We start from the raw sequence: 16298 nt of genomic DNA on the forward strand, positions 1-16298 counted from the left end.
GAATAATATGCAAACTATTGGCAATTGATAGAGGCGCCATGTTGAAAGAGTGACTGTTCAACATACATGCTGATAATACACTATCATAACCGGAAGTATACCTGGGAATACGCAGTCAGCAAAAATCTTACTTTTCTGAAAAACTAAACTTGAAATTAAAGATTGTAAGAGGAAATCACTGTCTGTGAACTTAAAACCAGGCCTGCAACTAATTAATATTTTCATTATCGATTAATCTGCCAATTATTTTCTTGATGAATTATTCTGGTTCATAAAACTTCAGAGAATAATAAATAAATCATCTTTACATTGCACCTCATCTGTAAAAATTTAATTTAAATATATTATGTATATCATGTTATTTTTGGTCTTCTTATGCACATTATATTTGCACTACCTGTCCTCCCACTACTACTACAGGTTTTTTGCATCATAACTTGCATATTACATTTATTTTGCATATGTAAAAACTTTAATATATAGACTACTTGCATGTATATATGTATACTGTATATTCCTTTCATATGTACTATAGTTTTTCCTTTTTAATGTATTCTTTAGTGCTACTTTTATATACTTTGTTATATTTTATTGCCAAATTGATTGTTTTATCCTATTCTAATTTAAAATATTTTAATATTTGTAAATACAGCCCACAACCAAAACATATACCTTCAACTATTGCATAAGACAAAGAAAAGTAGAAAATCCCTAGAATGGAGGAGCTGGGAATATTTGGCCTTTTTGATGAAAGAAAGGACTGAATCAATTATTAAAATAGTTGATTAATTTTTCTGTTTTTTGACTAATCTATTAAGCATTTGAGCTCAACTTAAGACTGTTTATTTTGGCTTGTAGGCAGAGTGTAGCTTGAGCAAATTAACAGGTTTACAACAAAACAGTCCTTCCTCAACCTGCCCTCCCTGGGCCCTCTCACAGTCTCACAGTGACACTGGACATACCAACGGAAACTATTCCTATGCTAATGTAATCACCTCATGTTTTCAACCTTTTCCAACCACTAAAAGCATTCCTCATCCTCTCCTCTCCTCTCCTCTCCTCCTCTCCTCCTCTCCTCTCCTCTCCTCTCCTCTCCTCTCCTCTCCTCTCCTCTCCTCTCCTCTCCTCTCCTCTCCACGCACAACTGTAGCTGCTTTTGTTCAGGCAGAAATTTAGCTATAGTCACTGCTTTCATTCACACAAACATTGGCACATATTTTATCAGGCAAAATCCCCCCCTCCCCTCCCCAGCCCTCTTTTTTGTCTGTGCCACCCCCCTCTCTTTATCTCTCTCTTGTTCTCTTTCACACACACATTTTTCCCACCCCTTCTACTAGCCGGCCCCCCTCGCTCCATCTCTCCTTCCCTCTCCCTGTTTGAAACTCGGCTGTCCGCTTGCTCCCACCAACTACAATCCCTTCCTGTCCCCCTCGCCACTTTTTATTCACTCTTTTCATCTACACGTCCCCGCACACACACAGTCCCCCTGGCTCTTCCTTTGTCTGCCTGCCTAATTTTCCAGCGGCAGTTTGGTTCCAGGGGATTAATGTGTGTATCCCCATGAAGTAAGCGATGAAAAAGGTGCAGGAGGCAGATAGCCCCAATGTATTTGTTGTTTAAAGTTATAGAAAACGTGAGACGTCTGTGTGTGCACTTTTGTTTGTCTTTGTGCAGGAGAGTGTGAGCTACTGTACATGGGGCTTCTCTTTCCTCGTCTCCAAACTTTGAGCACGGGCAACAAAAAAGGTTCCTGCGAAAACAAAGTGTGCTCTTCAGCGGCTTTTGAGAATAGAATAGAAATCACATCTTTGGCAGTCATGAAGCAAAGGTGTCACAATGATTTTGGCTGCGCATTTCAGAAATGATTAGGCAGCTGCAGGTGTTCTCCCCATCTAAGAGCCCCACAGAAGCCTGGAGGGCAGGCAGAGTGCAGCATGTCAGATGTTCAGTTCTCATGTACTCCAGCACTGAAAGAGTCAGACGACGACACTGACATGTTAACTTGACGTACGCTTACATGCTGGAGTCATTTTGCTGCCAAAGCGAGATGTCATCGTTTCAGCTGCGGCGTTGGTTTTGTTATCTTCAACTTTGGTTTACCACAGTTGCCCACATGGGCAGTTGCTTGGTCATTTGGCTGGTGTCAGGAAATTCCTTTCAGCATTCTTTCATTGAAAGGGCACATGGGGTTTGGGTGCGAGAGAGGGTCTGCTTTTGATGTGTGTGTGCGTGTGTGTGTTTGTCTGTGTATAAACGATAGAACCGGTGTGAGAGGGACAGAGAGAGAGAAAGAAAGTGAAACACAAAGTTTTTTCTAGCCCACTGGTGTGTGTCTGATATCTGTATTTGTGCATGTATGTGTGTGTGTGTGTGTGTGTGTGTGTGTGTGTGTGTGTGTGTGTGTGTGTGTGTGTGTGTGTGTGTGTGTGTGTCTAGAAGGGAGACTGGGCGGGTGTGAGAGACAGTGATGGGGTTGAACGTGTTTGATGTACTGTGATAACTCTGTCCGGTATGTGGCTTTCATGGGAACTCCTTGCCCTGGGGACATGGGCGAATAAGCTCCTGTTTAAAGGGAAACTTCCCTCTCTTTATCGCCTGTTTTTTTTTCCCCCTTTATGTCCCCCACGTCCTGTTAGCCTTTACCTTTTTAGACTCACTGTATGCTACAGTGTATTCCCTCTGGGTTCATTTTCTTTTAGTTGTGGTCATTGTGCATGAAGTCTTAAAACAGTCATTTGTGTCACAGTACATAGTCTCTATTATATAGGTTCACTGTAGTGCTGAAATGAGTAGTTCAAAGAAAATTAAAACAAAAAAATGTATAATTGATAATTGAATTGATCGTCAAATCATTCGTCAGACAAGTGTGAGGAATTGCTGTTTTTCTATGTTTTTCTTAATTTTTATTTTTAATTGAATATTGTCGGGTTTTGGATTGTTGGTTTGACACAAACAGGCAATTTGTAATTTGGATATTGTAATGGGAATTTTTCACTGACACATGTATTGTTGCAGTAGTGTTGAGCAATGTGACAATATACTGTAATAGAGATTTTGCTATCGGGTTTCTAACAAGGTAGTTATCACTTTAATTTCTCACGCCATCATGGACATAGAGACAGGACTGCTCCGGTCAATAATTGGATAACAGAACTTTATATAATGATGATGAAGTAGGTGCATTTGCCAGGTATTTAATTCACTGGACTAGCTCCAAACAGATACTCCCGTCTAGTTATTTTATCTATAAATGGCTTCTCAATAGACTTTCTGGAAAATGACTGCATACAATAAACCGTACATCACTGTCACAATCCTTTGATAAAAGATTATATCCATATCACCCACACGTGGCAGTGATTCATAATTACATTTGTTGCATTCTGTCATTAGATATGCACTGCAGTGTGTATGAGGAAGCCACTTGCTTAAAGGACCAGTGTCTAACATTTAGTGGCTCCCCTCCCCCTCACACACCACGAAAAAAACACGAAAGGCCCTCTCTAGAACCAGTGTTTGGTTTGTCCATTCTGGGCTACTGTACACATGGCGGTGCAACATGGCAGGCTCTGTTGAAGAGGACCTGCTCCCTCTGTAGATATAAAGGGCTCATTGTTATTTTCATGTTATTATACACCATTTAAAACATATTTATGAATACTATAGTCTATTTCTGCCAAGCCCATTCTGCTAGATGCCACTAGATTCTACACATTGCACCTTTAAAGCTAACTCCGGTTTATCAGAGCATGTATGTGCGTCTTGGGAATGTTGCTGAACTGGAATACATTCTTGTTGATGGGGAGCCTCTTAGCAGTTGGTCTAATATCAGCCTATTGTCCTTTTAATTTGACTGACAGCTACTAGCATTGCATAGTCAGACCCCTTTGCTTTGAGCCTGGAGAGACAACAGGCTTGATGTAAGTGTTAATGACCGCCTTATAAAAGAGATTATAGCTCCAGTGAGCCACTAGATGAGCCCCCAGTGGTCACGGTGGGCTTTGCTCATTAAAATCGAAGAAAAAAATCTAGACTCACTGCTGTGACTTTGACTGAGCCCGTCTGGCGGTGAAGAACACGTTTCAGGGGCTGAGATAGACTGTATGTGTGGTCCTGGTGGATACCTTCATACCAAAGAGTGCTGCAACCCGAGACAGGGGTGCCTAATGACAGTGACCCTCGAGAGTCCCACGTGTTCAGTTGTAAAGTAATATGTGTTGAGTTGTAAACCAATATGCAAAGTGAGTTAATACCCTGCCCTGGACTGCACTTTTTACTTTCCATTTACTGCACCATTACACTCCCAGGACAGCCACATTCCTTCAGTGCAGCTTTTGTTGTTGGTATGCATTAGCACACTCTCTTCCTGTAAATTCAGCTGCTTAATCATAAATGGTGACTTTGGGCTTTATTGCATCTATAATCGGTAGCTCAACCCGGTCCCTGATATTGGCTCTAAAGTAACTTCCGTCTGGCTGGTGTGTAATGAAATGGCTGTGATGCAGCCACCGAGAGATCATCGGCTGTCAGAAGGCAGAGGAGATATAATACCTAGGGATAGATGGAGAGTGATAGAGGAGAAGTTAAGAGAAAGATGTCATCGGAAAGATGCCCACTAGTGTACACACACACTCACACACGTATATACACACACGCTAATGAACGAACACAAACAGTGAGTGAGTTACAGTGTTGCAGGGAGACTGCCATGTCAGAGAAAACCTGCTGCATTCAGTTTGGAAGAGGACAATATTGAGGGCCAATTTAAAACTGCCCATTATCACACTGCCTGAATGGTTGACTGGATATGCAACGCGTAATACTGTCGGCAAATGCCTGTGCTAATGATAATCATGATTTTAGTTGTGTGTATTTATGAGCCCTTTGTTGCAGATGTGTGGCAGTCACTCCAGTACAGTTTGACAATCCCTCGGTGTATGAATTATTCACACTGAACTGGCCTATAGTTCATCATCCATATTTAATGGTTTGGATCACATACTCCTAACTGCAGCTTTCTGTTGACTAATGGGGCCATTGAGCACAACTTAGTCACGAGACGCTGATAAACATGCACTTGATGACTGAGGAAGCTGTGTGTAATTCTTGACCAGGCTCACTGGATATTCATGGATTTAAATGTCAAAGTTTAGCCCATAACAAAGATGAACCTTTTGTTTGGCAGATTAATCTGATTAAATGGTTGCTCCTTTATATAAGTTTTGGGATATTTTTGCCATATACGGGCAATAGTTGGGCTGCCAGAGTTCACTGCTCAGTTTGAATTAACATTGTCAAATTAATTGCGTAAGGTCACTTTGGCAAGCGGCTGTGGAAAAAGACTGTTAATGGACATTTCTATCTTTTGAAGTACCAATTATGGAGATCTTCAAAATCTACTCAACATTAGGCTTTCTTTAATGTTTTCAACATTTTGCTATCAAGTGCCGTGATAGCTTAAATGCATTAGCAGAAGTTTTATAGGCATTCAACACTTCACATTTTCAAGGGAAATACAGTATCAAAAACAGCAGTTTTTGGCCTTACAAGAAAATGCTATTGAATCAGTTATAACTCTTCTTCTTAGAGGAATAACTTAGCATTTCATATCCATTCCTATCCAATTTAGACTTATTTTTTTATTGACTAGGGTATTCTGACAGTCCACTGCTTTGCAAAGGTGCTGTGAGGATTTTTCTGTGAGGTTATTTCTATTGTATAGAGGACCCTCTGACTTTCCTATTCAGCTGTATCTCATAAAACACAAATAAGTCTCCCACTCGCATTCCTTAACTATGGCAACAACATATATAACTCTCTCCTCTGACTGTCTGAATATTAATGCAATGTTTTGTTTTGTTTTTGTCTTGCAGGGTTTACTTGAAGATATTCACACAGCAGTTCGAAAGAAAAAGACTGCAGCTTTCCCAACAGACTTGAAAAGACTCCCGGTTTAGTGTGTGTTTATAAGAGCTGGAAGACGTGTGGTTTACTTTGATTAGTGATGTACCTAAGTGGGTTCTGAAGAAAACGTAGGAGATGGTGAGAAGGAAAGTGAGGACAGAAACTATTCTCCAACAGCTGTGGTCTCACCCTCTTGTGCCCTTGTAAAGCATCAAAGAAACGTAGGCAGAGAGAACAGGAAAGTAGGAGAGGGTTACCGATTTGACCAAAGACGGCCTTCAGTCACCTGCAGCACTGGAAGAAAAGTCTGGTGGACTAGAAAGAGTTAGTGAGTGACCACAGAAAGAGAGAGAGACGGGGACTGACGGAGGAGCAAAGGTTTGGAGGAGGAGGAGGAGGTCTAGGAGGAGTGGGAAAGGCCATTCCCCATGGCTACTGACCCAGGAGAGCCCACAGGCACCGAGGACTCCTCGGAGAAACCTGATGGACAGAGGGAGGAGGACACGGAGCGGGAGGGCAGGGCCGACACACAGAGGGAGAGGACGCACAGCACCCCCTCAGACTTCCCCTCCTCCCAGACTCAGGAGAGGCAAGCAACAGGAGGAGAGGATGGAGGAATGCAAGGAGGAGGAGGAGGAGGAGGAGAAGCCAGCCAGGAGGGTTCGGAGACCCCAGCCAGACCCATTTCCCTCTCCACACCCACTTTTCCAGTCGAAACTGGCCAGAAACGTCTGAGGAGGGAGAAGCGCTTCTTCAGGAAGAGTGTGGAGATTTGTGAGGAGGACGATGAGGTGGAGGTGGCCCCGGAGGCGCCACACAGTGCACCCCACCTGGAGCTGCGCTCCTTTGACTCAGTCTTCACCAGCAGTGCCCAGCAGCAAGGGGCTGCTTCATCGTGTGCTGCCCTGGGCCATGACCCATCCTGCCCCAGCTCCAGCCAGGATCCTGGCAAGGATGCTCCTTCCTCCACACCCACCCAAAGGGGGAAGGAGAGGGACCGCGAGCAGGAGGAGGAGGCGGAGATGAAGGCTGTGGCTACCTCTCCTGGAGGCAGGTTCCTCAAGTTTGACATTGAACTGGGCAGAGGAGCCTTCAAGACTGTGTATAAAGGCCTGGACACAGAGACTTGGGTGGAGGTGGCTTGGTGTGAACTTCAGGTAAGATGAACTCTTCTCTTGTCTACCATAATTATTAAAGTCTGCATTGGCTGGCATAATTAGCTGCTAGATAAATAAAGCCAAAATAAACAATGCACTCATGCACATGTACACAGCCGTTAGAGGTAAATGGAAATACTTTATATCAACAAATAATAATTCCAATTAGTGTGCTTTGGAGAGCTACAAACCCAATGTTGCTTTTTTTGAAATGAATAGCATTAGATATGTCCCAGGAGTTCTTTCTCCTGAAATCTGAAAATCTCAGCACGTCGTCTGCTTACTATTCATACTGTGAGACGGCAGTTCAGTGAAGACCGGGGTGAAAAGGAGGAGCAACGCTTGTAGTTGAGTGACAGCACAAAGTGAAAGTGGAGGCTCTGGCTTTTCTAGGACTGTTAATGAATAATGGAATCATGGGCTGTCAGCGCTTCTTTTTTTGTAATAGGGTGTCATATTAGAAACTACATTTCCCACATAAACCTGAATTATATCAATTTTTTATATGTATTCGTTGAAATCATATGAATTTGTTCATGACACTTAAGGGAAGTATTAAGTTTAGGGACTGCATTAATGACACCGTATTGTAGGTGTAGTGTTTTAAATCAGGCAAGGAGCCCCTTGCAGCTCCTGAGAAGAAACATGTTGAAGGGTCTAGAAGGTTTATGCTCACTCTGCCTTTTGACTTGATGGAAATTACTTTTTAAACAAGCTAATTTTGTCACTAATCAAGCAGTGGACATGCATCACAAGTTTTAGAAGTTAATGTTCTCATAATGAAGTATAAGATCAACATTACATTGTTATAGCCTCGGCCTTAGTTAAAGCTAAGGCTACAGTACATGTCACAGTCAAGTCTTGTCTATTGTGTATTGTAATGAGGTATGAAATGGAAACAGTCATGTGAAAGGGAGGCTCTGAATGGGATGCATTTTGCGAACCACAAAGCAAATAGGAGCACTGTAGCAAATGTAGGTGTAACAACAGCAAACATTACACTAGCAAACTCTTTGTCATGCATTGACATTGCAGTGGGAGGAAAATATTGAAATTTGATAAATGTTTAGAACCAGACCACTGTCCAAGTCTTTACATACTGCAGCCAACCAGACTTATTATTCTGAGAAGTACTGGGGGACATTGTTAGATGTGTGAATTCAACATGTGGTGGGAGACAGACTTGTGGAGGGGAGAAGCAAATGCATCCCTCTGACTCTTGGCCCCACAATAGAGAGCAGTGTTATGGTAAGCCATCTGATTTGACTGCTGGCTTTCTGTGAGAAAAGGCAGTCATGTGTTGGGTTTGGAGCTAATTCCAAAACAAGAGCCTTGACTAATCCTTGAGATCAGGCTCTGTCTGTTGGACGAACAAGCAGCAGGCATGCCCCCATCACCTTGTCTGGTTTTCCACCCAACACCTAATGAATCAGCTGCACATCAGCAGTAGGGTTCTGCTGCTGCTTGGTATATCATTCTGCCACATCTCCTCTTCAGTCCCATTTAAGTTCACGATCTGTCTCATTTCTTCTCAGCTTGCAAAGGTAGCCTGTGTCACCTTCAATATTATTGTTATCATTAAAGGATAGGCATACAGATTTTCAAGTTTGTCTTAAAACAGTAGTCTTGGTCCCCGCATGATCATTGAAAAAGGTTTTTCTTGCTGTAATCATTCCCCCTGTGCATACTGACCATTAAAAGATTCTTTATTAATGTGCATTCAATGTAAGTGATGGGGGACAAAATCCATAGTCCTTGTTTTGTGCAAAGATTTGTTCAATAGTTTATCTGAAGCTAATATGAAGCTTCAGCCATCCAAATTAGACAAATCAAGTGGATATCTTCCAAAGTTTAAGTCATTTTAGTACAAAATTCCTCCTTTGTATTTTTCTGGACACTCCTTGTTGATCTGCAGTGAAATAATAGTAACAAAACGAGGGACATTTGTACTAAAAAGGCTGTAACTTTGAAAGATATCCACTTGATTTGACTAATTTGGACAGCTGAAGCCTCAAATTGTCTTCAGATAAATTTTGGAACACATTTTGCACAAAACAAGGACTTTGGATTTTGTCCCCCATCACTTACATCAAAAGCACATTATGAACACAAGGGATGATTACAGCAAGAAAAACGTCTTACAACGTTCAGATGGTGACCTGACATTTATTTTATTTAATTTGTGAACCTGTCCTTTAAAATGTTTTGCCACCAGACAGCATTTTTCATGACGCACCACACTGTATTAATGCCATGGCACAGCAGTATGAGGGAGTCTGAGCTGGTAAAGCATTTTAGGAAAAAAAAAAAAAAAGACAGTAGGCTTAAGCTGATTTGCGCACCAATATTGAATCTGTGATATCCAATTTTGTCTCTGCAAACGCTTTGGGTCAAATTAAATCTAATGGAGAAAACTGTTTTTTACTGGCTATTTGTTTATGTAGCATAAGGACATTACCGCCTACATCAATCAGAAGTTACTGAGACTATTAAAAACAGTCTATGAATACTTTACTGTCTAAATAGATTGTATACAATCTTGTATACAATCTATTGTAGATTATAAACAGATAGGACAACAGCCTTTGAGAGAAAAAACAGATGGAGGGTCTGACACAGAGCAACAGCGAGGAGAAGGGAAAGAAGGCAGGGTGTGAGAAAGAAAAGAAAAAGACACAGGGAGAGGGAGAGAGAGACAGAGGGGCAGAATGACGAGCCAAACAGAGGATTACCATGGCATCCCTCCCGGAGAGCAGCCGTGTAGCTAATGCTAAGTTACCACATGCAGGGAGACATGCACGCAAACATACACACAGACAGTACACAGAGGCCTGGTCACACGTCTATAGATGGATCCAGTGCCACATTCAGTGCAACGTTCTAGTCATTCGGGTCACATGATCTGCCCTATTTACTCCACCTCACCAAAGCTGTTTGCAGTTTCAATGCAAAGTGACACTATAATGGACAATAGTGATCAGAGTAATAATGACATGATAGATATGATTGGTTTGCTGTGGTAGTAACGATACATTTGATGCAAGCATTCATTTGTCCTCCTGGTGTTGGATGTAACAATAATAACACAATACAATGTAGCTGTATCTCAATTAGGGATGATAAAAAGCACAATATTCTTGTCATACATTTTTCTACTGTGATTAAAGACAAACAACTATGGATTGGTTTTATGACTCAGTTCTTCACACCCTTGTAATCTTGAAATTCAAACACTTGTTTCCAATTAAAAAGGACTGGTCCCAGTAATTGAACAACAGGCACAGAAGATATTCTGTCCATGTGTCATAATGCCATAAGACCATGAACAGGCACAGGATAGGATGATAAACAGCCTGGACATGAGTAGCCAATACACTATATGATGCTTTCTTCGCTATCCTGTGAGACTGCATCCTGGGAGCACCTAGCTCCTCTCCTCCTGTGCCCACAAAGAGAGGGAAGCCAGGGGATTAGCTGTCCAAATGCAGCTTGAAAGAGTGGGTAATTAAAGTTCACAGTGCGGACACCATCTCTCTTCTTTTCGCTCTCTTTCCCTGGGAATTCCACAGCTAAAAGGACACAGCTATATATCTTCCGTCCTATTGCTTCAGTCGTATATTTTTGCCATCCATCACCCCAAGTGGATGTGTTTGTATGTGTTGTGTACATGTATTACATTTCTGCGTGGGAGATGTTGCTTTCTGTCTGTCTGTGTCAACATATGCCACTGTATGTGTGTGTCTATCAGCTTTCCTCTCTCTTGCTCTCTCTCACCCACCCTCCCTCCATCACTTTTTGTCTGTGTGAGTGAGCATGCAGAGTGATCCAGGGAGTTAATTACAGTGGGTGCCTGTCAGGCTGGAACAAAAACCCTGCACAGACAGCATAACTCGGGCGGCAGAAACCAGACTGGCTCAACCCAGTCATCCCAGACTGGTCCAGCTCAGCTTAGCTCAGCCCAGACACGCTCAGCAGACTAGCAAAACTAGAGCAGCGTTCAGGACTGTAGTACTGAAGGTCGCCATGATGACGATTACCACTTTAAATATTGGATGATTTAACATATATTGTTTTAGAGCCTTTTGAGTTTAAATGCCAGCTTAGGAGGCTGCGTGCTACCAATACTGTGCCAAGTTTCTTAGTAGAAAGCTCATCCTTATTAAGGTCATTACAGAATTTGGACTTTGACATGGTTGAGGTTATATTAACATTGGATTTCAGTTTGCACCCCCTTTGAACTAGAGTCTGGACCCTTTGTTCACCTACATACAGTCAGGACCCCCGAATTGACAGTTGACACCATGATAATTCAGCAGTTCACAACTTTTTTTCTCTGGTCGCTGCCAGCTACATGTGCCTCATGATAGAAATAATAGCTGTTGTCCAATCCTTTGATCAGAACAAACAATGTTTAAATTAAAGGTTTCAAAGCTCAGCAAATGTTGTTTTTTTCTAGTCATAATTCTTTGGCTCAGTGTAACAAATAGAAACAGTAAAGGGAGGAGTTGGAGATGATCTTGCTTGTTTCTGATTACGAAAGACCAGTTGGGTTAGACCAGGTAGGGCAAAGACATAGTATTGATGGGTGACTAAAATTAGTAGAGGCAAACTCAAATGGACTAGGGCTGAACTGACCAGACCCGGATGGAATCGATCCAGCCAAACTGACTAGACACATGTTCAATTAGGGCACTGACAGCTGGCTAGTGTCCCTCGGGCTATAACCTCTCAACACAATATTCATTACCTAACCATCAACAGAGATCCGATTGCTATTGAGTGTTTGAGACATTACCACATAAGACTGGCCTTATCTGTATGGCCTAATCAAAATTCAATAAATCCGGAGCACAAGCACTTCAGATCAAATTATTTTGACATGTGATTATTGTCCAAGGCAATCCAATAACAAAAAGACAAAACATATTCGCGAGGTAGCATTAATGCCCATTAATTCAACCATTACACACCTTTTTATATGAAGAGCAGAATTTTCCATAGACATAATATGATATGAAGCACACGTCTGTGTAGTTTAATTAATGTATGGTTTGAGAAGTGTGTCTTCTCTACCTGTGAATTGTTCCAGTTTGCCAGCTGCCAGCTAGACATTATGGTAGTAAAGTGGCCTCTACCTCTACACTGAACTTGGCCCACTGGCCTAGGGTTTTAATCCGGCGTGTGGGCCAGCCCTTTTCCAGCTATCTATCTTGTTACTCTGAGCTGTTGTAGCTTACAGTAATCTAATCCCAACCACCCGCCACCTCGGATTTCTAAACGCTGACATGCTTACTCCCACATTGCATGGCCATAAACACTACATACACCCTCATAAATGTGCAAATGTCCACTTACAAAAAGAAAATTTCACCCCTTTTTGTTGATAGTGCCCTTATTTATCTCAGTGTAGCTGAAGCACACTCCTTCCTTAGACAAGAATGTAACCATGGAAGCCGGTTCAACTTATGTAGTCTTTTGATATCTGATACTCAGTGTTTGCTGAAATAGATGTTTTAGGGCTCACATGCTTTGGCATCCATGACGCCCAGCCTTGTACCACCTACCAAATGTGCCGTGTAAGCCACATCCTGTCCATTTACCCCTGAGTTTTATGAGGCTACTTAACCTGGAGCTTGACCTTCTGCTCTACCAGATGTCTGATCCAAAAAAATCTCATGATACACAACCAGGTCTTAGGTCTTGCTCTGTTTACCAAGTTATGGTATTAGGCCCCTGCCACGAAGGCGCCATTTAACAAGAACATAATATGACCGATCTGACCATGCCAGTGTCGATAAAATACCAGGAACACAAAAATGTAATAACATTAATTACAGTGCAATAAAAGCTGCCTTCTAATGGTCAATATTTGTTGAGACTGTTCAAAGGGTTGCTCCTGTACTGTAAAGGTTTCCTGAATAAGTCACTATAATGCAGTCATACAACAAAACCATCAACACGTCTCTGAGGCAATCTCAACAAAAATCGAACATCATAATCTTTTAATCTTTTCTGGTGATCGCTCTCAGAAACAATCACATAACAAGGGGTACACATAGAGTAAAAATATACATATATTAAAAACAGTGTGGCTGTATAGAAAGTGGCTTAGGTTGAATAGGTGCATGTGTTACAATGTGAAGTCTTCCACTGCTTGTTTATCTTTTTAATGGCAGTGGTTCACTTGCAGTGCTATACACAGTAAAAGTCAAGTGTACATAGAGCTGCCTTGTATAAAGTCTAAGGTATTTGTCAGAATAACTGCCCCCAGAAGCACATGACACGACAAGCTACAAATGACAAGCTTTTTTGGCATTGGCATACACATGTATTTATATGTTTTAAAGAATCATTATTACTGTTCTTTGTATATTACTATGTGCTTAAAATCTAGTGTATTTACTTGAGAAGCCTGCATAAATGAAGAACAATCTGGCTGATTCAGAAGACCAGGCCAGTCACAATAAGGCTGTTTCTGAAGCTCCTTTCTTTCCCTCACTGTCTGTCTTGTTTCTTTCCCTGTTGCTTAACCATTTCCATTTATCTCATGGTTGAAAGACTGTTCGGTCTCCTGTGGTGGTGATGTGCCAGTTTGTTTGTCAGATCTTTCTCTGTGCGATGCTGTTGTACCAAAGTTGGACTGTTTGTGTGAATATGGTTTTGTATGTGCGTGTATGGGTGGCTATGCGGATGGGGAGTAGGTTTCTGTGAGTCTGTCTAGACACAATTTTACTAACTGAACTCTGTGTGACCTTTGCTGACCCAAAGGCTGTCTGATGCAACATTCAGTGGGAGACACAATAGATGCTGAGGAGGCAGCAGACAGGGACACACAGCCAAGCACTCTCTACCAATGTGCCAGACAATGAGGCAGAATGATGCTTCGACTGAAGATGAGACAGACAGAGGCACCCAAACAAAGGCAGTACTCACTGACGAAATAAAGCACATTAAAAAAGACGCATGCAGATGTAGGTGGAAGTAGAGACAGGCAGCATAGACAGACACACCTGCACACAGTCAGGTACACACACATAAACATGTCGTGAGGTAGTTGTCATTAAAGGAATGAAAACATGGGGACAGGCCTCAGCTGAGCAACTTATTCTTAGCCATAGTAGTGCAATGAAGAGCAGCCTTTTTGTTGATGCTACTTCCCTGTTGGGAGGGGTGGAGAGCTTGCCTCCACCAGTACTTCCAGAAAAGGACATTGAACCAGTATAGACAGAAGGCAAAAGATCTCTGAAAAGATGAAAGACAGACACACACAGAGAAGAGAAGCAGACGCATCAATAAATAGCACAGGCTAGGAATAAAAAAACAACATACAATAAATATAGATGCAGTGAGAGCGGCAACTGCATTACATGAAAATGTGTTTATTTGCATACAAATGTCTGCAGTACACTGCCTCCCTTCGGGGAGCGTTGTGTAAAGCAAAAAGCTCGACATCAATGGAATCGATCAGTGGAAAGCCAATGTTATGATGACTTCTATTTATAGTGAGGTCTGTTTGTGACACGACAATGGCTGCCATCCGGCTCTCACAGACAGTTTTGGTTTTTTTTCTTATATGTTGCTTCGACATAAATGGCTAAAAGTTTTGCATTGTTGAATACAAACCCACAACAATTAACCCTAAAGTGTGTTTTTTTTATTCAAACTTTTAAGTGCCGTCGAATAACGCCCTCAAATAGCAGGTCACAAGGTCGACAAAGGTCAAAAGACCACAAACCTGAATTGCTTTGTTATTTGTACACATGGAAATAGCAGACAACAACAGTTGTTTCTGACAAGTCTAAAAATACTCGCTGACAGGATTTCCTCCACTGTAAAATGGACTGTTTGTCAGCTCCATGTTTGATGCTTTAATAACATATCATTATCACATGACTTGCATATTCATAAACACATTTCCTTTCTACTTGACATTCAGGGAACTTGAAGATATGTGTATTTTTTTTGTTAAATACAGCAGTTGATATTGATGAAAGTACAATGGGTTTAAGAAAAAGGAACTAACAAAAGAATACACAAAGATACACAAGAAATACAAGACATAATAAAAGAAATGTTTGGGTTTTTTTTTTACAGAAGAACAGAGCACCTTTACTGCATAACATGCACGAGTCTTAAATCCTATAAATAACCTATGCATCCGTGTTTAACAGAGTGATAGTGAGCAGCTCTGTCAGTCTCTGTTCCTGTGGGATGCTGCTCGTGCACGTGAATTGGATTTCTGCTGCGTCCATTCTGTCCGCCATACTGGTGATGTGTGGCAGATGCGGTAGAAATGTGTTTTATAAAGCTAAGGCTTGGGTGTTGTCTCAGCACTGTTACAACTCTGTATGACTAGTACCATCTAGTGGCAGCAAGTGTTAATGCACAGTCATGGGTGTAAAGTGTCCATGGTAGCCTCATGATGTTTTGAACAGAATTGTGTGGCTTTTTTCTACATTCTTGTATGCCTTTTGGAAATTAATGAGGCAGTTTGTTCTTTCTTTCTTTCTTGGACTTGCTAGTTAGTATATAGGAAAAGCGTTGGGGAATCAAATGTTCACATTCATGCCTTATAACTTGGTACATACCTCTCACCCCAGGACCGCAAGTTGACCAAGGCAGAGCAGCAACGCTTCAAGGAGGAGGCAGAGATGCTGAAGGGACTCCAGCACCCCAACATCGTCCGCTTCTATGATTCCTGGGAGTCGGTGCTCCGTGGCAAGAAGTGCATTGTACTGGTCACTGAACTAATGACCTCAGGAACACTCAAAACGTTAGCCTCTTCATATCTCTTATATAACTATTATTATATCAATCATAGCTGATTATGAAGGTGTCATTTGGTTTTCTCATTTTGTCATACATAGATATTTATTTTTTAACCATGATCTCCTGATTGACATAAAACCCTGTAATCACACAAAAAAATAATATAATACAAAATCTACTTGTTGGAAATATTAAGTCAAATGTATTGTCAATTAAGTGCAGTTGTGCTACATTTAAAAACCTGTACTTTCTGTCATTTTTTGGCCTGTCATGGCACTGAAATGTCACCACAGGCAGCAGGTCTGTACTGCAAAAAGTTATTTGACAATGAGGCACTTAAAATAACAAATGAAAACAACGCTAATAAACATACATCATCATTTACATGTCTGTGAAAGGTAAAATAGTGATATCATCTGTAGCAGTGTTAATTAGCTACAATGCAAAACCAATAGCTGTTAATCTGCC

The 16298-nt window shown here is 41.5% G+C and overlaps 1 protein-coding gene across 6 annotated transcripts in view; it reads left to right on the plus strand.

Annotated features, from left to right (window-relative positions):
- The window catches only part of si:dkey-151g10.3 (serine/threonine-protein kinase WNK3), a 40117-nt gene that overhangs the window by 2639 nt on the left and 21180 nt on the right, over positions 1–16298 (plus strand). For all 6 annotated transcript variants that reach the window (XM_042408456.1, XM_042408453.1, XM_042408454.1 and 3 more), the window contains exons 2-3: positions 5874–7061; positions 15662–15834. In XM_042408456.1, coding sequence (XP_042264390.1) covers positions 6333–7061; positions 15662–15834 — 902 coding nt within the window. In that variant the 5' untranslated portion in view covers positions 5874–6332. The remainder of the gene's footprint in view (positions 1–5873; positions 7062–15661; positions 15835–16298) is intronic.

This window comes from Thunnus maccoyii, chromosome 4 (genome assembly GCF_910596095.1).
Source record: "Thunnus maccoyii chromosome 4, fThuMac1.1, whole genome shotgun sequence".
NCBI lineage: Eukaryota > Metazoa > Chordata > Actinopteri > Scombriformes > Scombridae > Thunnus > Thunnus maccoyii.